Here is a 26,542-nt window from a genome sequence, read left to right as displayed (position 1 = left end):
GGCCCAGCCCAGCCCGGCCAGGCGCGCCGCTGCAGCCGCCCGCAGGAGCCCGCGGGCCATGGCTCTGCCCGCCCGGCCGCCCAGCCGCACCGCCGAGGCCGAGATGGCCCTTTACTACCAGCTGCTGCGGAGGGCCGCCCGCGCCGAGGCTTTGGCCGGAGCCGGTAAGCCGCCCGAGGGAAGCGCATCCTTCCCCCCCACCCGCAACCCCGCGCGCCCCGTCTCGGCGCCGCTCCGGCCACGGCGGAGTCGCTGCGCTGCTGAAAGAGGGCTGGAGTGGAGAGGCGGTGGGGGGTTGTTGGGGGTGTCCTTCCTCCTCCTCCCCCCCTTCCTTATTTCTCCTGCCCCGGCATCCCGTGTCTGGAGAGGTTTTGGGGTGCTGCCACCATCCCCACCAAACTGGCTTCAGGCGAAAGAGAGAGGGAGAGAGAAAGAGGGAGAGGGAGGCAGAGAGGGAGGGGAAGAGCAGGGGGGAGAGACAAAGCAAGAGAGAGAGAGAGAGAGAGAAGGAGGGAGGGAGAAAGAGAGGGAGGGAGGGAAAGAGCAGGGGGGGAGAGAGAAAGCAAGAGAGAGAGAAGGAGCGGAGAAAGAGAGAGGGAGGGAGAGAGAGGGAGAAAGAGAAAGAGAGAGAAAGAAAGGAACTTTGGGGCTGCCAACTGACCAGGAGGAGGTGCCCCCCCAGAACACACACACACACACACACACACACACACACACACTGGCTGCCCGGAGCCCAAGGCTGCAGCAGCTTGCCTACCTATGTAGGACAAGCAGAGGAGCCCAAAGGAGAAGGGCTGGCAGGGAAGCTGGCAAGGGCCATCCTACAGCAATGGGGGGGGGGGTGTGGTGGTGGTGGTGAAAGGGAACGGAAATGTGGGGCTCCCCGGTCTGATGCTGTTCATGGGAATGCAGGCAGGTTTTGCTTGTTGCACAGGGTCAGGGTTGGGTTGAAAACAGGATGCCCTGAAGAGGCTCTTTTTCCCCCCGCAAGGGAACTCCGAACCTTGGTGCATTTTGTGCTTTGCAAATTGGAATGCCAACAGGGCCTGACTGGTGGGTAGGACAGAGACCCCTGGGCTCAATCCCTCCCCCCCCCCCCCCCGAGATCAGCAAACAGCCAGTTTTGGCCCAGAGAGGGCTTGCTGCTAACCCTCCCTTCAGATTCCAGCTTTTTCTTCAGACCAGGTGCTGCCTTTCCCCTGGTGATGGGACTGGGGAGGGGGCTCCCCTCTCTTTCCTCCAGCCCTCCTGATGGGGAGATGATCCCCTCCCTTTTTTGGCTGTTATTCCTCTTCTTTATTCTTCACGTTTTTGCTGTAACTCATCCCTGCACCTTCGACATTGTCCTCCAGTTAGATTCGCAATGAGGAATAAAACCTTCTTGGTCCTAGGCGAGGGAATAAACAAAATATTCCTCTCTCTTTCCTAAAGGTAATTAATCAATCTTGGCATCCTGAGCCAGGAAAGTGGGCCGAGCTTTCTCTGCGTTGGTCTTTCGAAGCAGTGCCAAGCTTATTCTTTTAACTCTGCTTTTCATCTTTAACCTACAAGGGTGTGTTAAAAGGGTGGGTGTGTTGACTCTTCTAGGCTAATTAGTGTGTTTAATCTTAACTTGATGCTGATTTTTAGAAACCTCCGACCCAGTCTCGAAAAGAAACCAAAGGCATACCCTCTGAATCTTAGAGGGGGGGATCCCCAGTTTTGATGGGGAACCCCAAGGTCTGCAGAAGCACAAAAAATATTTAGGTGTACAAATATTATAAGGGAAGCATCCCAAATGAGGACAGGGGTTTGTCTCTTGGAGCAGAATAGAAATTTAGTTCTGGGCAGGTGGTGAAGGAGCAGAAAATCCAAATCAGAACAGGTGCTAGCTGGAATCCGAAACAGCAGCAGCTCACGCTGTAGAAGCTACGAGCTTTACACCCAGATGTTTTGTTGATTTTAATTCCCGGTTTCCAAAGTAACCCCGCAGCGTTTTCCCAACAACATGGCAAGCCTCCAGCGATTTCTTCTTCGACCACAGGGTGGTTGAAAGTTCTTCTTTTCAGCCCCCAAAGAAGAGTCCCTTTTTTGCAACTAATGAAAATCCAGTTTGACTTGAAGTAATTAAAACTCTTCCTCCTTAATTTGGAAACCCATTAGAGGATTAGAATAACAGGGAGGAGGAGGAGGGGGGAGGGGGGAGGGGGAAAATTAATTACAAATCCTATTTGGCAGCCCAAGGCTGCTAATTTAAGAATCCCAGTGATGGATTTTCCTTGAGATTCGTTTCCTTTTTCTTTTCTTTTCTTTTTTGAAAGGAGAGCCTTGAAGATGAATGAATTATCCTGCAGTTCTGTGTATTTTTCAGGCCAGGCAGGTGTCTGTAGGATTGCAAATTAATGGGTATACATTATTGGCTTCCCTTTCATAGGAGCATCTACTAAACCCTCTTGGGCTTTCCGGATAATGGTGTAGCCCTGGTTTTATTTCAGTGCATTATTTTATTCATTTAAAAGGTAAAGGTTCCCCCGCACATGTGTGCTAAATGGTCAGAAATGTCTCCACTTATTTATTTATTCAGTTGCTATGGTTTCTATCTTAAACAAATGAATCTGGGTGGATCACAGTGATCCATCAATGGATTAGTAAGGTAAAGGTTCCCCCGCACATGCGTGCTAGTCGTTTCCGACTCTAGGGGCCGGTGCTCATCTCTGTTTCAAAGCCGAAGAGCCAGCGCTTGTCCGAGGACGTCTCCGTGGTCATGTGGCCGGCATGACTAGACGCCAAAGGCACACGGAACGCTGTTACCTTCCCACTAGAGTGGTTCCTATTTTTCTACTTGCCTTTTTACGTGCTTTCGAACTGCTAGGTTGGCAGAAGCTGGGACGAGTAACAGGCGCTCACTCTGTTACGCGGCACTCGGGATTCAACCCGCCAAACTGCCGACCTTCTGATCGACAAGCTCAGCGTCCTAACCCACTGAGCCACCGCGTCCCTTTTTATTTTATTAATTTATTAATTTATCAAAACATAAAATGCAAAAATATGAAGAAAAGCAAAAATAAAGGCAAAATACGGGAGGAAAAGGGGAAGAGAGAAAAGTGTAGGGTAGATGGGAAAAGGAAAAAAAATTGAGTTCCGACTTCTGACAAATTCCATTTGGGGAAGCAGCCCATCAAAACAGAAGAGTCATTGATTAATTCTTGAATGGGGTCTTGACTTGGAAAATTTCTTGATGTACAGGCCACAGCTTGTTCCCTATTTTCCAGGGTGTTTTTTTAAAGGATATAATATTGCTTTTGTCTACAATATTTCAAACTGTATTGTCTTCCATCAGCCTTACAGTTTAAAAGCTTGCCTTCTGATTTGTTTTCCACTTAGGCTGGAGAGCCTGGATATGGGAAATTGTTCCATGCTTCAATAAAAAGAGCTTTTGTATTTGGACATGGTGGCTGTGTGTTGCGCCTTGGAAATCATTTTTGCCCAATATTATAAATATTGCTTGACCTCACTAAGTAAGAAAAGTAGCTCATGGGCATTTTAATTGAGAAATTACAGGTCAAAATGTAACTTTCTGATGAGAGTCCTCGCAAGTTAATGGATGGTGCTGGCTGTCACCAGGTCTCTGGTGCTGATTGGCTGAACTGAGGTGACGTCATGGAATGTTCAGGTTTTTTAGGAAGATTTGGGGAGGAGAGGAAACGGGTGAATAGAATGAATGGAGAAATGTTTTGGGGGCTGGAGAAGAGCTAAGCAAAGAATATTGATGGTGGGCACTCAGCAGGCAAGCGACTGAATTCAAATTTAAATTCGGATTTATTTACTTATGGTGAACCACCAGCAAAATGTATCAAAAAGCTCAGCGCTGATGGCTCCATACAAGACAGACAATATAACAGGTATATAAAACCTAAAAAGAAAAGTAAACCTTAGACCTGGAGGAACAGAAGCCTTGAGTAAAATACAATAACAGAGTACAAAACACCATATAAAATAGAGATGCAGTAAAATAAAGAAAAAGTGATAGGGAAGGGAAGGGGAAGGAGACTGGAAGAAGTAAGAGTAGAGATGGACAATCTCTAGGAAGCCAAGATCTGCCCATAATGTTTGGTGGAGCTGAAGGCCATCTGACAAGTGGGCAAAAGTGAGTTCTTAAATGTGGGTTGTGATTTTTAGGCTTTCCATATTTCTGCTTCTCGCCTCCTCCAAATGGCAGGAAGCTTTCAAGAGCAGGCCTGTTAGGGCTTCTCCCTCACAACCCTTCATTAGGGACACCAAGATGGTCATTAGGAGGAACATGGGAGATGTTCCACCACACAGAAGGAGACAGGATGGAGGAGGAAAAAGAATGAAGAGGCTAAACTGCATCCAGCGGATAAAGAAATTAGGAACAAGCTGCTGATTTGCGCCAAGCATGAGGAACGAGATCCCAAAATTGCCAAATGGGAAACTCAAGGACCCCGAAGCTATGAGGGTGAGCGGCCCAGCCAGTTCGTTCTCACACACTTTGCATTTTTGTGTTTGCTAGAATCAGCTGCCCCCTCGCGGGCCAAGGAGCTTGCAGAGGAACTGAGAAAAGGAATTGCATTTCTTTCTGGTGAGTGGAATCGATTTTATTCTTCCTGCCCGTTAGAAAGTCTCTTTTGAGAGGGGTGGGCTGACTGTAAGAGCCAGTAGACTTTGTCTTCCAAGAGTCAATGCAGCTTGAGAAGTAGAAGAAGGCCTTCGGCAAACAGGAAGAAGCAGCTCCATCAGATGACTTGGCCTTAGCTTGTTCTCCAGAGGCTGAAGGTTGAAGGTGAAGCCCTCTGACAACTCCCTTCTTATGGGTCTCCATCATCTGGGGGCCAGAGCTGTCTTCCATTGCATAGAAGAGAGGGGGAGGGGGGAGGGGGAAGAGGAGGAGGAGGAAAAAGAAAACCAGTCATCTCTTTTTCTGCCTTCTTCTCCAGATGTTGAGTCTTAATGTACAAAAAATAGGTGGTGACTTTCAGCTGATTATTGTAGGCTGCCTGCATCAGGAAAAGCTCTTGAAGGCATGATTTTTTTGCTGAGGTCAGTCGTTTAAGAAAGTGTGGGAAGGAAGGAAGGAAGGAAGGAAGGAAGGAAGGAAGGAAGGAAGGAAGGAAGGAAGGAAGGAAGGAAGGAAGGAAGGGAGAGAGAGAGGGAGGGAGGGAAGGGGAAGAGGAAGAGGAAGAGGAAGAGGAAGAAAACTATAGAATGTGGTTTAGTGAGTGGCCTTGATTCCTTTTTTCATTTTTCTTCTCTAGGTGGGAGAGGAAAAGGCAAGGAGTGGATTGTCACGTTTCCTGAAAATCCCACTTTCAGCCAGGTGCCTGAGGAGGTCATAACAAAAGTTTTAACCTACCTCGCATGGATACCAAGGTACAACTCTTACCTTAGCGCTGTGTTTCTCAACCTCGGCATGGACCTTATCGCCCAGAATTCCCCAGCCAGCGTGGCCCTTGCTGAGAATTCCGGGAGTGGAAGTTCAGGCCCCTGGGAATTGCCAAGGTCGGGAATCTCTGCTTTAGAATCCCACTGCAAAGTTTGCCTCCCAAAAGCCACTTAAAAAAAAGATCCATTCTGGTTTTGCATTTCAATGTAGATTTGACCCCTGCAATATTCTTCCTGTGCTGTCAACTTTTTTCCCCCCTTACCTTCTAGCCAACGCAGACCAGAAAGCAAATTTATTCTCATCCTGGACAGAAGATTAGATACCTGGATCTCGGTCAAAATGGCTCTCCAAAGAATAGCAGTAAGTTCTTGGGGGCTTTTGCCAAGCTTCAAGGTGTAGAGTCAAGCCGTAGGATCCTTGGTGCTCGCTGAGCTTGGTGGTTTTCTTGACCCAACTAGAGTGTTGAAATCCACAGGTCTTAAAGTTGCCAAAGTTGAGAAACACTGTGCTGGGTCAATATTATTCAAACAAACCGGTGGTTACTTTTCAAGATTCAGATGAAAAAATAGGTCCCCCCCTGTTACTTCGTGTATTGTCACATTTTAAATTGGAAATCTACAGAATGAATCCGAATTCTGTAGTTCTTACTCTCGGGTTGAGTTTGAAAGGCCTTCTGGACCAAAATTGAGTAGAGTAACTCATGTGTATCTTTTAAACCAAGAGTTTATTTAGTCCAGAAGCAGGATTACTGCTCCAAAACAAAGCGGTTGAGATTTTTGTTGTCCTAAATGATGGCAAAGCACCAGAAACTATCAAACCCAGTTCATGATGGATGTCATTTCGCTTCTGGGATTAATTCGAGAGGATTGCTGTGACTGACTCTCACTTCTCGCCTAGAGATTCTGTTTTTCCATCCTTCCCCTTCTTTTTCTTTTTCTTTTTCTCCTCCTCCTCCTCCTCCTCCTCCTCCTCCTTTTTCTTTTCCTTACTCTTTTTTCTTCTCCTTTTCCTTCTTCTCCTCCTTTTTCTTTTTCTCCTTCTCCTTCTCCTTCTCCTCCTCCTCCTCCTCCTCCTCCTTTTTCTTCTCCTTCTCCTTCTCCTTCTCCTCTTTCTCCTTCTCCTCCTCCTCCTCCTCCTCTTCTCACTGCCTCTCCTCCCCCCTCTCCCTCCAAAGTTGGCAGATGATCTCTGGTGCATTTCTGTCCCCTGCCTAGTAGCCCCCAGCCATCAATGGTACATGTTTTGTACCCAGCTTTCTGGTCTAAAAGAACACTAAGAAAAGGATTTCCCCCCCCCCCCCATTCTGGAAAAGAGAACTAGCATAATGCTCTGAACGTGACAGCTTCTTCCAGAGAGAAAAGGCACTTCTGCATTCTACCTTAAAAATGCACAGCTGTATTTGGCCGCAGAGTGTCTCTCTTTCACTCCCTCTCTGGGTTTTTTTTCTCTTTCTCTCTCTCTCCTTTTCTGCCCTCTCTTTTACCGGTAGCTGGGCCAACTGCCATTCCTTTCTTTTTCTTGCACGTTTGCTGGCCCTGCTTTCACCGGCCTCAGGTATCAGATTATCCGATGGGCAGTTTTGAAGGAAAGGGCCTCTGATTACGGGCATAGGTCTCCCCAGGTGAAATCCTGGGAAACTCGGCGTGCCGTGCCGGGCGGCTGGTGCAGAAGCCCAGGGAGAAAGCCGGCTTGATGCCGGAGTCTCCACTTTCGCCAATGCCGCATTGACACTCGGGCAGGAGAGGTCCACCAGCGGCTGGCCTCTCGTGTGGGTTGCCATGGGGGAGATGGCCGAGGCAGGTCCACCACCAAGAAGCAAGATGTGGTGCCGAAGAAATGCGGTAAGAGCCTGCAGGCTTTGTCCTTTTCGTTCCTTTGCAAAGCCGGTTGGAAGCTGCAGGAATCCTGCCTGGGCATCTTCTATAGGACAAAAGGCGGAATGTGGCGCTTAGGAAGGAGACAGTGAGCGGAGGGTCCTTGCAGCTGACCTGTCTTTCTTTTTTCTTATCCCCCCCCCGTCCTTTTAATCATCCAAGGTGCTTCTCGGTGGTGACATGGGCAGGTTGGCATCCAAGTTGAAGCACGTAATAATTGTCTGAATCTCTCTTTTTATGTTCTTCTTTTTAACCTCCTGTGAAACATGGATGAATTTGCCACGGGTGTTTATGTGTGCATGGAGAGAGAAATGAGAGATAGAGATGAAGCTGAGAGATGTGGAGAGAGAGAGAGAGATGTCAGTCCTTGAACAGTGAAGGAGATAAATGACTCAAAACTGCTTTCTCCTTTTCATGGCCTTAGAGGGGGAAGTCCTTAAAAAAGCAGGCCAGGCTTTTTAAGCTGCTGTAATAGGAGGTTGCACGTAATATGTTCTACTTGGTTTTATTGTTTATTAGACTTTATTGTTGTTAGGAATAAGCCTATATATTTTTCTGCAGGTCCCCCTCCCCCCCAATGTGTGAAGGAATGGCTTTTTCTTAAAAATAGGGGCGGGGAGCAGAGTAAAAGCATTGTATTCTCTTTGGCTTTCAGTCCCATCTCTATCTTGCAAAGAAGAAGGAAGGAGGGAATGAAGGAAGGGAGGGAGGGAGGGAGGGAAGGAAGGAAGGAAGGAAGGAAGGAAGGAAGGAAGGAAGGAAGGAAGGAAAAGAAAGAAAAGACAAGGAAGGAAGGAAAAGAAAGAAGGGAGGGAGGGAGGAAAGGAAAAGAATGAAAGGAGGGGAGGGAGGGAGAGAGGAAGAGAGGGAGAGAGAGAAAGAGGAAGAGAGGGGAAACAATTTTCATTTTGGAAGAGTGAGCAGGCCTTATATTGGGCATGGTTCCATTGGGTACTCTAGAAGTGGGGCAATCCCTCCCACACACACATTCCCATGCACCAAATACAACTTGTGGTTCTATCTCTCCCCCAGCCCCAATTAACGTCCAGACAAAGGTGAACTGGAATTAATACATCCAATTTCCAAAGACTTAAGTCTGGTTAGTCTTCAGAACCTTCATTCTGGGGTCCTCTGGGAGAACTGGGCGCAAAGATCCTCAGGTCTAGCCTTTGCAAACCATTTCTGAGCCTTTCGCAACAAAGGACGCTGGCCGAGTTTGCCTGGCTTCTCCCAGGCTGAAAGGCACGGAAAGAGCCAACTGGCAGAATTCCCACCGGCTTAAACTGGACACGTTATCAATTCGTTTGCATCTGCTCATTATTTGAGGTTTGTTTCAAAAATAGCTCTTGGGAGTGTGGTGTCTTTCGAGGATGGAACTGGTCATGAAACCATTATTAGGCGAGATCATGGACAATGAACGATTGAAGGAACCAGGTATGTCTAGCCTAATAAAGAGAAGGACCAGGGGTGACATGACAGCAGTCCTCCAGGACCTGAGGGGCTGCCACAAAGAAGAGGGGGTCCAACTAGTCTGCAAAGCACCTGAAGGCAGGATAAAAAGCAACGAGTGGAAGATTATTCAAAAGAGATCCAACTTAGAATTAAGGGGAAGTTTCCTGACATTGAGAACAATTAATCAGTGGGGAAAGGTGTATTAAGAAAGAGCAAACTTTTCCAGAGAAAACTAAAAACCCCAATGAGGTGGTCTTGGTCCTAAGAATTACACTGAATGGAAAAATAATAACGATAATGAACCTTCGCTTTTTAACCTTAAATTAAGAGTTTGCCCTTCCCTTCCCTCTGTGGCATTTTATACCCATTACCCAGACAGTTGCATTGCAAGAGATTAAATATATACATGATCAGATTTCTCTCCCCAATAACAAAATAACAGAGGTGGAAGGGACCTTGGAGGCCTTCTAGTCCAACCCCCTGCTCAGGCAGGAAAATCTACACCATTGTTTGTCTGGTATTAATCCCTGCTTATCTGGATATTAGTTGTTGGAGAGGATGTGTTTTGGACTATTTATTTCCTTCTTATTTTTTCTACTGTGTCTTCTGAGTGATGTGTGGTTTACCTCTATGTGTCTAGTAGAACATTCTTTCTGCAGCTGATTTGGGATTTGGCTATTACGGAGAAGAATAACGCTTATTTATTTGGCCTTCTTTTTAACTCCAGACTTCGTTTCCTGGGAATCTCCACCTTGTGATGGTCCTACGTCCCACTGGGTTTTTCCAGCGCACTTTTACCGACATTGGTTTCCGGTTTAGCCAAGAGGACTTCCTTCTCAAACTTCCGGTGAGATCCCTGTTGCTTTGAAATGCTGCAGCTTTGGAATTTAGTGATTTTTTAGAAACCTCTACGAGGTGGGAAGTTGTAGAGCTATTTCCCATTGTGCAGTTTTAATTGGAATAGGTGTAATAGGTGGGCCATATCTTGAAGGACTCCTGCACTTCATTCAGCAGCAGCAGTGTGAAGTGTATGAAGCTCGAGATGTCCTTGGCCAAAGATGACTTCTCTTACACAGGAGAAAGAGGGAGGAAGCAGAAGCAGAATTGAGTTACGATCCTGTCTCTCAGCTGGTTCTGCCACAGCTCAGGGTCCCCAGAGAATAGGAGCTTGATTTAGCTTGTGAGTTTGTAGACTTTGCCAACTTGCTAGTTTTCTTTTGAACGTTCTGCTTGATGATGCTTGCAAGCCATCAAGTCCGTTGACTCTCGTGTTTGCTTAGATAGATCTCCCTGACGATGTGTCCTTGGGCTCTTCCAAGAATGCTCTCAATGCCACCGTAACTGAGTCCCTCTGCTTTGGTTCTGATTGTCCTCTTCTTCCACCATTCCCAGCATCTCCCACCAGAGAGAGCTAGATATGCAGCTTGTGTGCAAAATAGGACAAATTGTGCTTGAGCGAGAACTCCAATTTGTTCCATGATCCATTTGTGTCATTTCTTGGCTGAATGTGGTCTTCTCGGGAGTCTCTTCCAACACCAAAGCATCCGTACTCTTCCTCTCCTGCTTCTTCGGTTTTCATTTCCATGGAGCGTCACAGGGAATAACACAACTTATGTGACTCTGATCTTTGCTCCCCAAAATGTCTCTGTCTGCTCCTCTGGCTGAATCCAATCAATCCACGAACATACCTGCAGTGTTCTATCAAATCGAGCTTCCAGACCTCTATGGAAATGGACTTCATTAGGACAAGCAACTGAGATTGTCTCTTCTTCCTCCCCTCCCCCCACCTTCTCTAGGTGGTAATGCTGAGTTCTGTCAGTGACTTATTGACATACATCGATGAAAAGCAATTGACACCCGAATTCGGAGGCACCTTGGGGTATTGCCATAGTGAATGGGTCATCTTCAGAACGGTACGTCTCTGATGTTAACATTTTTATGCCAACATTCTGGGTTTATGAGGTTAGCCTCTGGGGCACCATGTCTGCATTTGGATGGAATGGAAGGAGGTGGCCAAACTCTGCTCATATCAAAAAACAATGTAGCCCTGCCTACATAATAAGAAATAGTCCTCATTGTCCAGAAATCATTGTCCAGCAATCAAATCAGTCTTTGGGACTGGAAGGGAGACTCCAGGATTGGAGCCCCTTCAAGACATCAGTAGGGTGAGATCCATCAGCATCTTAGGGGGAACCTCAAGTTTACTGAATAAATGCCTAAACCAACAATGTCTGCTTGCTAGGCTATAGAAAGCTTTGCACTCACAGTGAAGGAAAGCGCTCAGATGTTGCAGTCTTTTGGCATGGAGTTGGCCGAAACACAACTGCCAGATGAAACGTATTCCATTGAGCACATCCTGGCTCTGCGGACAGAGAAATACTATCAGCTAAAGGCAAGTTGGAAAGAAATTGTAGCCATTTCCTTGCTGTTGCTGTCTTCATTTGCCAACCCTCAGTCATGGGTTCAGTTCGTATGTCATGGTAAACCCTGGCTCACTTAACCCTAGTTTGTTGAATAAGACAACGGGAAGTTGAGTCCCTCCTAGAATAATCATCATGGTGGGTGAGGGGTCATCTGGATCAGAAGAGCTTTACTGTCTTTTGCAGGAAGACATCACTGCAGTAACCAAAGAAGGGAAGATGTTGTTGTGTAGTTTAGAAGAGCCAAACATGGAAGATCTAGAAGATCAGCAACAAGAGAGATCCAGTGACTGGGAAACTGTCCATCGGTGGGTATATGAACCTGAAGCTTAGTTTTAGGTTTGATACCTAGAAATTCAGGTAGAGCTGCCCAAAGCAATGCAAAGGAGAATGTCAGATGAACACTGGCTGACCCAAAGAAGTCACCTTAAGAGATACAATGCCACACGCATGTGGTTAAAAGAGGCTTAAACTCTCTTAAATTCATAGATCCTGGTCAATTGCCCAGGGTAAAACTTTCACAGCCCATCTCTGCTCATAGATCCTTTATTCTTGTTCTCACCACTTCTTCCTGGCCTCTGTCCAGTTTGTGCTTGTTTAATTAAGGCTAAGAGTCAAACACAACCATGCAGACCCAGGTCAGTTCCTTCAAACACCAAGTAAAAGGATATAGTGTAGTAGGTGAATTGGAAAGGGATCGGTGGCCAGTTTTGCTGGAGATACTGTATGGAAAGATACGGGTCGAAAAGAATAGAAAAGTTCCTTAGAATTAATATAAAGGGGTATATACTGTGTCCTATAACCCAGTTTGAAGATGTTCTTTTAGCCACTTTCTATGAATCAGTAGTTCTTTCCCAACTCCACTTTTCACTTAAGAAGGGCATAAATCTCAAGGCTGTCTCATAGTTGGCTGATATCAAGGCCAAACTAGACTTTCTGGAATGGATCCCGTACTAGATTTAGCTGTGGGTAGATCCCTACGAGTCCCCTGGATAGATGTAGAAGACATTGAGAAACACACACGGATTCACCAAGTGACTGACTGTGTTTGCTCCTGCGAGGAAAGTTTACTCACCCAACTGCACGAGATGGAAACAGCTTTTGATGGTTTCTGGGAGAAACATCAGCTGAAGATGGAGCAGTACTTGCAGCTGTGGAAGTTTGAGCAGAATTTCCAAGAGGTAAGAAGAAAAGAGACGTGACTTTGGTCTTTCTGAGATGTTTCAGAGAAGTATGGGATCGTTTATCATGATTTCAGATAGGGAGAAATTAGCTTTCTAGCTAGATTTTATATCAGCGGAGGTACATTTTAAAAATGAATTATTTTGGCTTTGGAGGATTGCAAGGATTGGTTCACATAGTGTGGTGGGATGGAGGGTTTGTTGTCACTGTGTGTTGGGGGGAGAGAGCACAGGGGGAGGCTCAGCTAATCTCAATGTACACATGTTGTACTTTGACAATAAAGGTTTATTATTATTTTTAAGAGGTCCCTTGGTAGCCAGTCATAACCAGTAAAATGGATCTAATGTTTTTGCTTTCTCACCTGTCTCTCCCTCCCTCCCTCCCTCCTTCCTTCCTTCCTTCCTTCCTTCCTTCCTTCCTTCCTTCCTTCCTTCCTTCCTTCCTTCCTTCCTTTTCATCTTCACCATAAAGTACACACCAATACTTAAGCCAATTATTTTTAAGGGAGTTTTTTTAAAATATATTCCATTTTCATCAGTATCTTCTGGGGCTAGAAGCACCAGATCTCAACAAAAGGAAAAAACAGGAGGTGGATCTGATTTTTCAAGCAGCATCAGAGTCACAGGCTGCTTGTGCCTGTTCTGAATAAATGGTGTCACCTTTTGTTTTGGTTTTCTTTCCTTTGAAAGAAAAGATTCTCTCTTTTCAGCTCAGTAAAGCCCTGGAATACTTAATGGCCCAACAGCGGGAATTGTTGGATACGGGAGAAAACCCCTCTCAGGTGAAACAAAGGCTCTCGGAGTTGGATAACTTGGACCAAAGAGCACAGGTGAGTCCCATTGCCATGGAAAACAGACTTGTGAATGTGGACCAGCCTCTCCTTTTGGTTGACAAAGGATGCTCTTTGCTTAATATTATTTCTGATAAGGAGAACCCCTCCAAAAGATTGGAGAAGGGTATTATGGCATGCAAATGAGAGGAGATGAGACAGGTGGATTTTCATGAATTTGATGGGATTCTTATTTTAAGAGGCTAAACTAATCATATGGGCCTTATTTCGCTTTTGTCTGGGGGAAAAATGATCCATTCACTTTGGATTACTTGACCGGAAACATATTTAGACAGAAAACCTGACTGATTTCAGAAACTCTGCAAGGTCCAACTTGGTTGCTACTTGAATTGGAGACCCCTGCAGAATCTCGGGGCAGTTGGCTTCATTGGGAAGTTGAGAAAATATCCCAGGAAAAGATAGTGACAAACAGCAGTGGTCTTGTGGCCAAGAAATTATGGGCCTAGGAGCTGAATTTGGCTCCTTTGACAGCACAATTCTGGGAAGGTCCAATAAAATAGTTTGGAGGCCACATTGCAACTTTCAGGCAAAGGCAATCCAAAGATTAAAGCAATCCATGTTCAGAGAATGAAGGTTGCAAAGTCATATGATATAAGAAGCACTATTGAGAAAGGAAGAGTTGAAAGTTATGGGAGGTGACACAGCCTCATGCTTTTGACATCCCATTCCCTCCCCCCTGTCCCCTTTGCCTTCAAAAGGATTTAACAGGAAAGGCTCAAATGGTGATTCTTCATGGACATCAAATGGCGGCCAACCACCATTATGCCCTCAACTTGATTTGCCAGCAGTGCAACGAATTGCGCCATCATTCGGACATTTTGCTGGAAGAAATCAAAAGTAAACACAACAGGCTCCAGCAAACATTGGACCTCCTCACTTCTCTGCAGCAGGTAATCCAAGGATGTAGATGCATGAAGACCTTGCTTCAGCCACCTTTGTCTTCTTTAGTAGGAGATGGTGGAGATACAGATGGGATAATTGTTTGGGGCTTTCTGATTTACTCATAAACCTTCTTTATCCACCTTGCCATCTCTGTTAGGCCCTGGAATGTTGTGATGAAGGTGTGTATCTTCTAGCCAACCAGCCATTGGACAAATGCCAGTCCCGGGAAGGGGCTCAGAAAGCTCTACAAGACATCGAGAAGTTCCTTGACAGCTCTTCACTGCATTTAAACATAGATCCCCAAGCCCTGTCTTCTAATTTTCATCTAATCTTAACACCGGAACTCAAAGTATGTGTAGAGGTTCTCACGCTGCTAACATGATCAGTATCTGTTGCATAAATTGTGATTGTTGTTTTATAAGATTCTTATTTTGGGGGGATCTGCAGGCTCGGATACAGATGGTCCAGATCAAGCTGGAGAACGTGCGCAGCATGTTTGAGAACCGACAGGCTTGCTTCAGAAAGCTTGCAGACAAGCAAGTCCGTCCAGTGCAGCTTGTAGCTCCCCGGCCAGAATGCACAGCCCGGTCTAAATCTCCGCTGTTTTCCCCCAAACATGGTAACCTGCATTTGAGTTCCATCATCCAGAAATACTCATTAGTGAGCAACCCTGGGGAAGTAGGAGTAGGACTGGGGGCTGCATGGGGGAGAATCCATCCAGAGTGGTGGGCTGTATTGGCAAGTGCCAATGACGTCACTGCGCCATCTTTGCATCTCCATTCTCCAAACTTTCTTTGCCGTATTTTGGGGGGAAAAACAACCTTCAAGTTCTTCTTGAAGGAAGTTCTCCAGAACTTCCTTCATCCCACATGGAAGTGAAGTGAAAAGTAGGAGGAATTTGGAACCCCATCTCTCCCATTCTTGAATTCAGTCGTACCTCCACCAACCAGCTTCTCCTCCCCTCTCCCTACCCCGTCTCTCTCCTAATCCTGACCTAATTGGTGCCTCTTTTTTATTCTTGCAACAGCACACTTTGAAGATCAGACATCTTCTCTTCATATCTGTTTACACTCTTCTGCATCTGTTTTTCTCCCTACCTCTTTTGCCCATTGCTACATCCCAGGTGCTTCTTCTATATACCTGATATTTCAACTTTTAAATAACAGCAATTTAGATGCTGATCACATTTGCATACAGTACTGCTCCTTTTGTTCTACCAAAGGTTTTTTTTAATTTCATAGATATTAAATCTAGACAAAAACAAAGGGGTGGAATGGTGAGGGCTCTTGTGGCATGGCTTCTTACCTCTGTTCAGCTGTTGAGTCCATTATGTAGAATTGGCCTCGATATTTCATTGCCCAGGTGAACTGCCTCAGTGGATAATTTCACGCTGGACTTTGCTTCTGGCCCTATCCATATGAACCATCTCCAGTGTCAGATGTGGAGTCCCCTTTGTAAAAATTAGATTTGTTCCTGTTCACTGGATGCACGTCCTTAATTGTCCTAGTCCAGTTGGTAGCTCTGCTGACAGATCTTTGACTATCTTCATATTGTCTAGGCAGAATGTTTTCAGATCTTCAGAGTTTCTTTTCACAGATGAGTTTATTTAATCAGTCTATCACTGCTGGCCTCTATTGAACATAGGAGTAGAGACCTTAGAATCATTGGAAAAATGGATGGAAGGGTAGATGGATAGATAGGATGGATGGGTAGATAGATAGATAAGATAGATAGATAGATAGATAGATAGATAGATAGATAGATAGATGATAGATAGATAGATAGATAGATAGATAGGTAGGTAGGTAGGTAGGTAGATAGATAGATAGATAGATAGATAGATAGATAGATAGATAGATAGATAATAAATAGATGATGGATGGGTGGATGGATGGATGGATGGATGGATGGATGGATGGATGGATAGGTAGGTAGGTAGGTAGGTAGGTAGGTAGAGGGATGGGGGATTAGATTGGAAAACATTAGATAGCTTGGGAAGATGGATGGATGGATGGATGGATGGATGGATGGATGGATGGATGGATCAGCTGACTGACTAATTGACTGATTTCTCCTGGGGGACAGATGGAGAGAAGGATCATAGAGATAAACACACATATACATATACATGCATATATTCATTCTTTCACTCATTTCAAATTGTTTGGTTTTTTTCTGCTTTTTAAAAAAATTTTCATCCTTCAACTCAATCACCCTCCTTTTGGATGACTTCCCCCCCACTTTTTTAAACATTCCCTTGGGAGGGGGAGGAGTCGAATTCACTAAAAGAGAGCAATTGAACAAGAAATGATATTTTTATGTCCAAGGTATGGATTTCAATTCAAGTTTGAAATTTTCCTTCGATATCTCTCTACCGGGCAAGAAAACTTCAAGGAAATCTCAAAATTCCCGCAAGGTAGGATATACATATAACAACCAATGAAATGCCAATGGAAGCTGCCACAAAATTTTATGCTGGCTGGAGAATTCTGGGAGTTGAAGTCCAGATATTGTAAAGGTTGAGAAACGCTGCCTTAAGGACAGGATTCTGATACACTGAGATCATAATGCCAAGGCAATCTTAAGAACGAACTCTTGGTTAATTGTGTCTATTTCTATTTGTCCTCTCCAGATTGAAGTTGTCCACAATTATCAAGAGAAAAGAAATTCCTTGCAGTACTACATCACGGAAAGTGAAGACAGCTTAGATATGTTGAAAAGGTGTGTTGGCTTTTCCATTTATCTCCTTCCCATCAAGTTTGTTTACTCTGAAAAGAAAGGCTAGATCATCCAAGCAAATGTTAAACAAATGCCTTGGGTCCTGTTTAGTTAAGATGTTTGAAAATTCTGGATCCATGGAAAAAAATAATAATCCACCACTATGACCCTAAGCATCAAAGCTGAAGTTTTTTTACGGCTTCTACCAAAAGCTGGATTCACTTGCTCTTCTTGTTTTTCTAATAAAGGAAAATATTTGTAGCTCAGGTTGAAATGAGGAGGTCCTTGGTGCGCTCTGTACTTGCTTGTTTTCCTGCAGACGTTTCGTGACCCATCTAGGTGACATCATCAGTGCTAGAAGAAAGTGGGGTGTGTGGAGAGGAGGAGGAGGAGGAGGAGGATTATGGGGTCCTTTCAAAGCTTGGTGGTTTTCTTGCAGACATTTCATGACCCAACTAGGAAACATCATCAGTGCTAGCAATGTTGATGTTATCTAATTTGGCTCATGAAACGTCTGCAAGAAAACAACTAAGCTCAGAGAGCATCAAAAAGCCATCCTCTTGTTTTGTTGTGAAATAGTTGTAGAGTCACCTGTTGATGCTTTTCAGTTCGGTTTCATTCCAGCCATGTGATCCATGAACTGATACAAACTGAACGAGTTTACGTTGAGGAACTTTTCACAGTGTTGATGGTGAGTATTTATTTACTGGATTTTTTTTTTTACACACATATGGTCGCCCAACTCCTAGGGCAGCTTCTCAACCGTACTGTTCCATTAAATGTATTCTAGTGTTCCTAGTCTGCTTCTGTGCCCATCCTCCCCTTCTTGGCCCATATTCCCAGGCAAACCAAATGTTAAGTGACTAAGTCTTTGATGCGGTTCAAAAGAGAGGCAGTACAAATATTTCCCATGTGAGTGGAACAGTCTAGACTTTGTGCCAGTTTCTGAAGAAGCCAGCTTTTCAACGTGGACCTCTCTTAGTGTATTTGACACAGCCAAGGAAAATTAGATTTCTTGGCTTTGTTCAGAGGCTCTTAGGAAGCTACTTTTGGATGAAAAAGAAAAAAAGAAATGTTAAATGCCACGAAGCCAGATATCCCAGCACTGAAGACGGTTGCGTGCCTAATGCTGCTTTTTGGCTCAGGATACTCAGTACTAAGGTTGCCTAATGCTCGGTTGGGTGATGCTGTTGGCAGGGCTACCGAGCTGAGATGGATAACCCCACCATGACTTTCCTCTTACCGCCCCTTTTGAGAAGCTGTAGAGATGTTCTCTTTGGAAACATGCCTGAGATCTACGACTTCCACAACAAGTAAGCTGACATCTTCTTCAGGCTTTCCTTGGCCTTCCTCATCAATTCAGGAAATTGATCTATTCCCCATCCACCTTTTCCCTTTTGTGCAGTATCTTCCTCCATCATCTGGAGAGTTGCCTTGAAGCTCCAGAGAGAGTTGGGTGCTGCTTCTTGGAAAGGGTTTGTAAGCACCTTTTTTCAAACAGATTGTGGGTCCCCTTTCTACCAAGGCTGGAACTCCAGTAGATCCAGATGGGCCCAGGGACACCGTTGACATTTCTGCAGTTGTCTCTTAACAGCTCCCTTGCAGTCTATGACGTTGATTTTTTTCTTCGTTTTTTTTTGTTCCCTTCTGCAGCGGGAGGATTTTCAGATGTATGAGAAGTACTGTCAGAATAAACCACAGTCGGAATCTCTCTGGCGACAGTACGCCGAGAGTCTCTTTTTCCAGGTATTGTGACTTTCTAAAGCAAGTGCAACCAATGGAATACATTTTTACTCTTACGGGTTTCCATGGTTGAATCTGCTGGGAATGTGGGTGGAGTTATAGTTGAGTTTTGAGAGGTGTGGCTTTTATTTTAGGGGTCCCTTGAGACTTTTGGGGAAATGAAATGCAAATTCTTCAAATGTTTGCACGCACACCTCAACCATTAAATTGCAAGGCTTTTTTGTGTGTGTAAGAGAGAGAAAGAGAGAAACAGAGAAACAGAGAGAGAGAGAGAGAGAGAGAGAAGAGAGAGAGAGAGAGAGAGAGAGAGAGAGAGAGAGAGAGAGAGAGAGAGAGAGAGAGAGAGAGAGAGAGAGAGAGAGAGAGAGAGAGAGAGAGAAGGGTGGAAAATCCCGATCTGCAGATTGAGAAGTTAAATGTTTCAAATGTATTTGGGGTGGGGAAATGGACTTATGTTGTTAGCTGTGTTTCTGAATGGAGGAGTCAGAGTATCAGTTGGAGCCTGTGTAATGGGTACATTAAGACAGACATTGATGGTGATTGAGATTTCTATCTCAACAGCCAATTGTTTATTTTATTTATTTTGGGTCTATCCTGGGGTACGTTTCTGCCAATGTTAACTGTTGTTAGGGACGTGGAAGGATCATGAAAGAAAAGGGATGTACGTGTTCTCTGCAAGTCAACAGCAATTTGATGGCACATAATCCATTGATAAGGGACGCGGTGGCTCAGTGGGTTAGGACGCTGAGCTTGTCGATCAGAAGATCGGCAGTTTGGCAGGTCGAATCCCGAGTGCCGCCTAGCAGAGTGAGCGCCTGTTACTTATCCCAGCTTCTGCCAACCTAGTAGTTCGAAAGCACGTAATTTGGGGATCTGCCTTCACCCATTTGGTGGACATCCAGATCCAGAAAGATGGGTGGCCATGTTCCCAATGGAAAATAAGTTGTGCTTCTTCTGCAGGAGTGCCAGAAGAAGCTAGAACACAAGCTCAGTCTAGATTCGTACTTGCTGAAACCGGTGCAGAGATTAACCAAATACCAGCTGCTTCTCAAGGTATGGAGACTCTTGGCTGAGATCTTTCAAAAGGTTTCTGGATCCACATTGAACCTTCTTCCTACTTCTGGAATCTACTGGAAATTCCCTTGAGAAACAGCTAGGGGGAATTTTTTTTCAGAATTATGTCCTTGGGATAAGTATTAACCAACTCTCTCTTTTTTTAAAACTTGCAGGAGTTGCTGAAGTACAGCACAAGCTGCGAAGGTGTGCAGGAATTGCAAGAAGCTTTAGTGGCCATGTTGGATTTGGTCAAGTCAGTCAATGACTCCATGCATCAGATTTCCATTACTGGTTACGATGTACGTTTTTCTCAATGTAGAAGTCTTGCTAGATGTATTCAGCAGGAGAGGGATCTCCAGATAGCTCCAGACTTTCAACTCAATAAATTTAAGAAGATGCAGCACAAAAGGAAAAAAGAAGCGGAAAAGGAAATGCAAACATTGCATATTCAATAAACTTTATATCATATGTGTGAGTGGGTGTACAAACACAGAGAGAGAGAGAGAGAGTATAAAGCATAGAACACAAAACATAGAATAATAGAGTGGGAAGGGTCCTTGCAGGTCTTCTAGTCCAACTCCCTATTCAAGCAGGAGACCCTATACCACTCCGTTCAGTCTCTTCTTGAAAGCCTGCAATGACAGAGCACCCACAACTATATAAATACATATCGAAAAGTTTTAAAGAGAAGGTGACAACTGACCCAAACTAATACAGAATAATAATAATTAAAAAAACAGAGAGAGAGCAGAAAAAAGAAAAACCAAGGAGGAAAACAAACTTCAGCAAGCAGAAAGAAAGACGTTTGTGATGCAAAAAGAGCCTTGGTGGAGCAGTGGGCTAATGCCTCCTTAAGTAACACCAGCTGCCTGCAATTAGTGCAGGTTCGAGTCCCACCAGGCTCAAGGTTGACTCAGCCTTCCATCCTTCCGAGGTAGGTAAAATGAGGACCCAGATTGTGGGGGCAATTAAGCTGACTTTGTAATAATGCCGCTTGGGGTGTGTGTGAAAGCCCTAATAAGCAGGCATATACATAGAATGAAGGCTACTGCTAAGCTTGTAAGCCGCCCTGAGTCTTCGGAGAATGGCGGGATATAAATGGGATTAAAAGAAAAAGAAATTGCATTGCCTTCTTGGGTCCGCAACTGTTCCTTTCTCTTCTTAACGCTTTGTGCTCAGGGCCCTCTTTTCTGCAAACGGAGACAACCCCGGCCCCGATGTAAACCTTTCCTCTTTCTTCCAGGGGGAGCTGGGGGAGCTTGGCAAAGTCTTGATGCAGGGCTCCTTCAGCGTGTGGGTGGGCCACCGGAAGGGCCCCACGAAGATGAAGGACCTGGCTCGCTTCAAGCCGATGCAAAGGCACCTTTTCCTCTACGAGAAAGCCCTGGTCTTCTGCAAGAAAAGAGAGGAGCATTGCGAGAGCTACGACAAGCGGTCGTCCTACAGCTTCAAGCACTTTCTGAAAGTAAGGAAGCGCTGAGCACTCGGATGCTGGCGGTCTCCGGCGTCCCGATTTTATTTTCAGCGGTAGGGTAAGGAGCCACTGCAACTTTGAATGGTCGCTAAACAGAATGGGTGTAAGCCAAGGACTCCCTGGGTTGCATTTGGCCAGGTCTTGTAGCACCCCCTAGAGTGCAATCTGGTTTGCTGAAGGATTGCACGGCTTCTCTCTTCCCGTCACGCCTTCCCCATATTGTCTTCGTTCCCCTCCCTCGCTCTGGCTTGGCTCTCAGACGCTTGGCTTTCCCTGCTTTGCCTGTCAACTAAAACCCGAAAAGTCCTTTCTGGGAACGAGGACAGGAGAAAGGATTGGCAGTTTTCTGCCTGGCTGTTCTCCGCATCTGGACACGTCGGCAACTCTGTCAGATGCCTCCAGCTGAGCGTCTGATTTGTTTCTCCAGCTGTGCCCAGAAACCTCATTTGCAGAGACGACTTTGTGATTGGCCAAGGCTGTCCTGAGGCCATCTATCACAGCGGCTGAAAGCCATGTCCAAAGCAGAGGAGAAAGAGAGAACAGACGGTTTGCCAGATGGTCCCATTTGTTGAAGGCCTCCGTTCCTGCTGCCCCTGTTGTTTTGTGCACGCAGGCAGCGCAAGATGTCATTCACAAGCACGAGAGAAGCCCATGGTCGTTTGTATCTGCAGGGAGCCTTGTTTATCTGGCTCCACGAGGACATTCGAGGGTGGGGAGGCAATGAAGCAGCTCTGGAAAAGCGGGCTTGAGGGCCGTCTTTGCATGACATGACTCATCTTCTGACCCTGGCCAGTGACTCACCCTGGTGCTTTGGCTGCCTGCAATCTGGAATAACTAGGCCAGGCAGTCAACTTTTCAATCTTCTCACCTTTTCCTTGCTTAGAAAGAAGAAAGGGTGGGAGGAGGAAGGAGGGAGGAGGAGGAGGAGGAGGTTACTATAAGGAAAACCTGGAAGGAGGAAGTCAGTAGTAATGTTTTTTTAGTGTAAAAAAACAATAAAAATCAGAGCTAGACCTTGATGAAAGGTCACGCAGGATGGTGACCAGCCAAGGTTATTCATTTAAGTTCTGCATGTGAATTTCTTCCTTCTTTTAGATGAATGCTGTTGGAATCACGGAAAACGTGAAGGGAGACCCTCGCAAATTTGAGATCTGGTACAGCGGCCGAGAAGAGGTCTATGTGGTACAGGTAGTCTTCCCGTAACTTCTCTAGCTTTGACATTGAGGGACAAGCATCTGGAATTTCTGAAAGCGAAACCAAAACTATTGGAGGTGAACCCACAATTTCTTGGCCCTCCCTAGGATGAACATCCCCCACATAAAGCTGGCATGATAGGAAACTTTACTAACTCAGTTCTATAAAGTACCATGAGTTTTCATCACAGTTTGCAAAACTGTGACCATTTCCTTGGTGTGATTTGACTTGCTGGAGGATGCACACATTGCAGCACTGATGAGGTTACCTAGTTTGGGTAATGCAACATCTGCAAGGAAACAGTCAAGTTTAGAGACAGCACCAAGGGCCCCTCCCTTCAACCCCGAGCTATAAATCTTCTATTGATACACACATCTGTATGTGGGAAGACCACTCCTGAGAGAGACGTTCACATTCTTTGAACGTTTCTACTAGATGCTAAAAAGGAATTTTGATTTTAGATCTTGCTATCTTCTGTTAGGCACAAACCTTTGACTTGAAGATGGCCTGGCTAAATGAAATCCGAAAGATTTTGTTCAAGCAGCAGCAGCTCATCAAAGGTAAGATATCCTACTTTAGAATCTCCTCAAGAAATATACAAACCTGGATGATTTTGACTCCAGTGTCTGAACTGGGAGATGGGTGCCCATTTTTGGATGACTAAATATTAAATCCATGATGTCCTTAGTTGTGGGAGTTTTCAATGAACCTCTTGATTCAATTTATTTCCTGGACCAGACCAATATCCAGATCTGGATATTGACAATTTCCCCCTTTCTAACTGAGAATGTTTGGTAAACAAAAGATATGGAACTAACACAATGTTGTATCATGTTCGCAGATGAGAAGCAAGTGTCACCTTTGTGTACTGACACAATTCAACTTTCTCCTCCATTGAGTGAAGGGTAGGTTAGGAAGAAAAAAAACAAGGAATTTTTGGATAATTCATGTGTGTTATTCACAAATCTCTGCCGTTGAATTTCCATATCATTCTGACTTTAAACAAAAATTCCAACTTGTAACGTCATTATTTTCCCATTACATCAATTCCAGTGCAATGAAACTTTTATCAGACTTCAGTTTAATGGACACTGCATGGAACAAACCAATATCCCATGCTAATTACTATTATTGGCCTAAGGAGACGATTATCTAAATGATAGACTTGCAGGGTGACTTCCTTACATAAATGATGCAAATAGCATCGTTTGTTCCATTTGCATAATGAAGTTCTTATGCAAATGTCGTAAATTGTTCAGAATGAATTACACTCCCCATTCAGTGAACATTTGGGATTAAAAGATGCTTCCCCCACCCCCACCCCCACTGTCCATCAAAAAGAGATTTCAAAATATATGCATTTTTGCCTGGAAAATTTCATAATGGGCATATTTTGTCCTCTTCCCCCCCCCCAATGTTTTCTTTTAATTGTTCCATTTTTCAAACTGAATCCTGGATCTCAAAGCCTGAAAAAGCCTACAGCCCAGAACTAATTGTGTTGTGGTCCATTTTGACCCAGGAAACATAAATTAAACCTGCTCTGTAAAAGATGCAAAGCCAAGATTTTAATCTGGGTCTCATTCCTTCTGATCTTCTGAATGGACTTTGTGTCCTTCCAGGAAAAAGCTGAGAGCTTCTGTAAGCTCAGAGGAGAACGATTCTGAACATACCAGCCCTGTTGCTGTGGAGAACTTAGCTTCCTCTGCTTCGAGCAAACCCAGCAAACGTATGTAGCACTGTGGATTCTTCTTTTTCTCCTCCTTTTTTTTTAACTGATCACCTTTGGGGATTTGGGAATGGTACTTTGGTTTGAGGTGGTTGTCAACAACAGGAGGTACAATGCAAAGTTTGGGGTGGGGGGGTTGACATTTTTTGTAGGACTTATGAAGCTCAAGGAGAAATGGGACCTATCCTCTAGGGCAGGAGCCTGCAAACTTGACAACTTTAAGACTTGTGGACTTCAACTCCCAGAATTCCTCAGACAGCCATGCTGGCTGGGGAATTCTGGAAGCTGAAGTCCACAAGTCTTAAAGTTGCCAAGTTTGGAGACCCCTGCACTACTCTAGGGGCCTTGTGTTCAGCCACAAGGTATGGCTGTAGCTTCTGGTTGCAAAGATTGTCAAAGTCGAAGGCGAATATTTTTATAGCATTGTGCTCAGCAAGCACAATTAACAGAAAACGGATGCCAGTAACAAAAATCTTAAGAATTTTTCCAATGATCTTTCTGTCTTCCCATGGATCCAAATGCAGAACCTGTGTCTTCCCAACCCTTTTAGCACATTTAGAGGCAGGGCCAAAAGAGGCGAAAAAAACCTTTCAGTAGCTTGACATCTTAAAACGAGGATTATTTCTTCTCTTCTCATGCAGCTTGGACAGGCATGTCCCATTCATTAGAAATCTGTGAAGGTCTTGAAGAGTGGTCCAGCCACCATTACTTCTCAACCTGCTCTGACACTGAAGAAGAAGATGGCAACCAACTGGTTAGTGGGCACATGGGGTGGAATACGCGTTGGGAATTGTAGGACAACACAACTTCAAAGCAACAGGTTGAGGGGAGGTTGTCCTAAACCAGAGGTAGACAAAACAGTCTACCATGGAATGATCCAACTTGGAAAAGTGTTGTTCTGAGGGTCATAGAGATGAGGGGCCTTCAAGAAGAGCTGATTTTGAAGTTAGAATGGTACATTTTAAAGTGGAGGGCTATATCTCTGGTGTAAATCACATATTTATTGTTCATGCTTTAGTCTCCAGGAAAATATAAAGCCTTAGCAGATTGTAAGAAGAGAGACTCAGATGAACTTCTGGTGAAGAACGTGGATGTCATTCAGCTCTTGCACGAAGATGGAGAGGGTCAGTGGTAGGTGCTCCAGATGTCCAACTTCTGGTCTACGAAAGTAGACGAGAAGCTTGCCATAAGTAAGAAGAAGAGTGAGAATGTTCTACAGCTTTACAAAAAAGCTTTTTCAGGCTTGTTTCGTCTTCACCATCTCCTTCCCTCCTTCCTTTATCTGAAAAGCTGGTCCAAAACCTCAGCCGAAGGAAAGAAGGATGGGTGCCCACCAACAGCCTGCAGAGAATCCTCGGGGACTGTAGGTTTCGCAGCACAGGAGTCACAGGTATCCCTGTGATGACAAGTGACTTGCTCATCTGAACTGTTTCAGCATTGGCTTGCGCACAAGTTCGGAGGCCTGGGCACCGCTTGGCTTGCTTGCTTAGAAGAAACCTGACTTTTGCTAAAATAAAGCCGAGGACGAGGAGGGATTAATAATCTAATATGTTCCGGGAAGTTAGTATTTAGCAATAGTATTAAGCACTCTTTCTTCTTTTCTTGTCCTCTTTGCTCTTCTCTTCCTCCTCCTCTTTCTCTCCCTTCCATCCTTCTCCTTCTTGTCTCCCTCCCTCCTTCTCCTTCTCCCTTCCTTCTCCTACTCATCTCTCTTCCATCCTTTTCCTCCTCATCTCCTTTCCATCCTTCTCCTTCTCCCTTCCATCCTTCTCCTCCTCATCTCCTTTTCTCCTTCTCATCTCCCTTCCCTTTTCCATCTCATCTTCTTTCCATCCTTCTTCTTCCTTCCATCTTTTTCCTTCTCAACTTTCCTCCTTCTTCTCCCTCCTAATGTACCCCAAGAAATTAGCACTTAGCAGTAGTACTAAACACTCTTCCTTTCTAATATACTCTCCACACTCCCTTCTTCCTCCTCTTTCTTCCTCCTCCTCCTCCTCCTTCTCTTATGATTTTATTTGCAGGACAACTGAACTGATCAAGACTTGAAAAAGAAGCCTACTTGAATGAGAGGACGTAATGTCCAATCTGAGCAAGCCAGACCTGTTGACTTGCCGCTGGGTAGCAGATGTGCCTACGAGAATTGTTCCCTTTTGCCAAGTTTGGATGCATGAATTATGTTTTTGACTATAAGTTATGAGGATTAAAAGCATGCTTGCTTGTTCAGACCGGGAATGAAGATGGTTTGCTAAGATCCTGTGCAAAGAAACTGAATCTGCTTTATTTAAAAAAAAATAAGCGGGGAGATGTTGTATTTTATCACCTCCATTGTTGTCATGGCCATAAATATTCCTAAAGCGAGTATCAGGTTTTGACAAGGAAAAAAAAAGAATGTGATCATAAGAAGAGTGGCTGATAGAAACCAAGTCTTGGATGTTATGGAAAGAGACCAGGTCTGTTATTCTGTGGGACTATCCAGTAATATCCATCAATTGCTCAAAATATTTTAAATCATTTCTATATCCTTAAGAGTATTTCACTTTTTCAATTTTTCACAATGTCACAATCATTTGCAACTCTTGACTGAGTACAAA

At 44.8% G+C, this 26,542-nt stretch overlaps 1 protein-coding gene across 1 annotated transcript; it reads left to right on the top strand.

Annotated features, from left to right (window-relative positions):
- Positions 1-58: 58 nt before the first annotated feature.
- MCF2 (MCF.2 cell line derived transforming sequence) lies at positions 59-25,156 on the top strand (the record flags this gene model as incomplete). Its single annotated transcript, XM_081336281.1, has 28 exons — positions 59-164; positions 4,511-4,579; positions 5,253-5,367; positions 5,650-5,740; positions 9,434-9,553; positions 10,503-10,619; positions 10,949-11,098; positions 11,313-11,434; positions 12,193-12,307; positions 13,018-13,137; positions 13,857-14,048; positions 14,198-14,389; positions 14,488-14,659; positions 16,368-16,456; positions 16,673-16,761; positions 17,383-17,449; positions 17,956-18,071; positions 18,164-18,233; positions 18,412-18,504; positions 19,462-19,554; positions 19,731-19,856; positions 20,801-21,022; positions 22,127-22,219; positions 22,707-22,785; positions 23,067-23,130; positions 23,845-23,951; positions 24,593-24,705; positions 24,970-25,156. 28 exons carry the CDS (start codon positions 59-61, stop codon positions 25,084-25,086), a joined length of 3,219 nt encoding a protein of 1,072 aa, XP_081192407.1. The 3' UTR covers positions 25,087-25,156.
- Between the last annotated feature and the right edge of the window lie 1,386 nt (positions 25,157-26,542).

This window comes from Vipera berus (assembly GCF_964194415.1).
Source record: "Vipera berus genome assembly, chromosome: 11".
NCBI lineage: Eukaryota > Metazoa > Chordata > Lepidosauria > Squamata > Viperidae > Vipera > Vipera berus.
The sequence above is the reverse complement of the archived record's forward strand: the minus strand, read 5'-3'. Positions and strand labels throughout refer to the sequence as shown.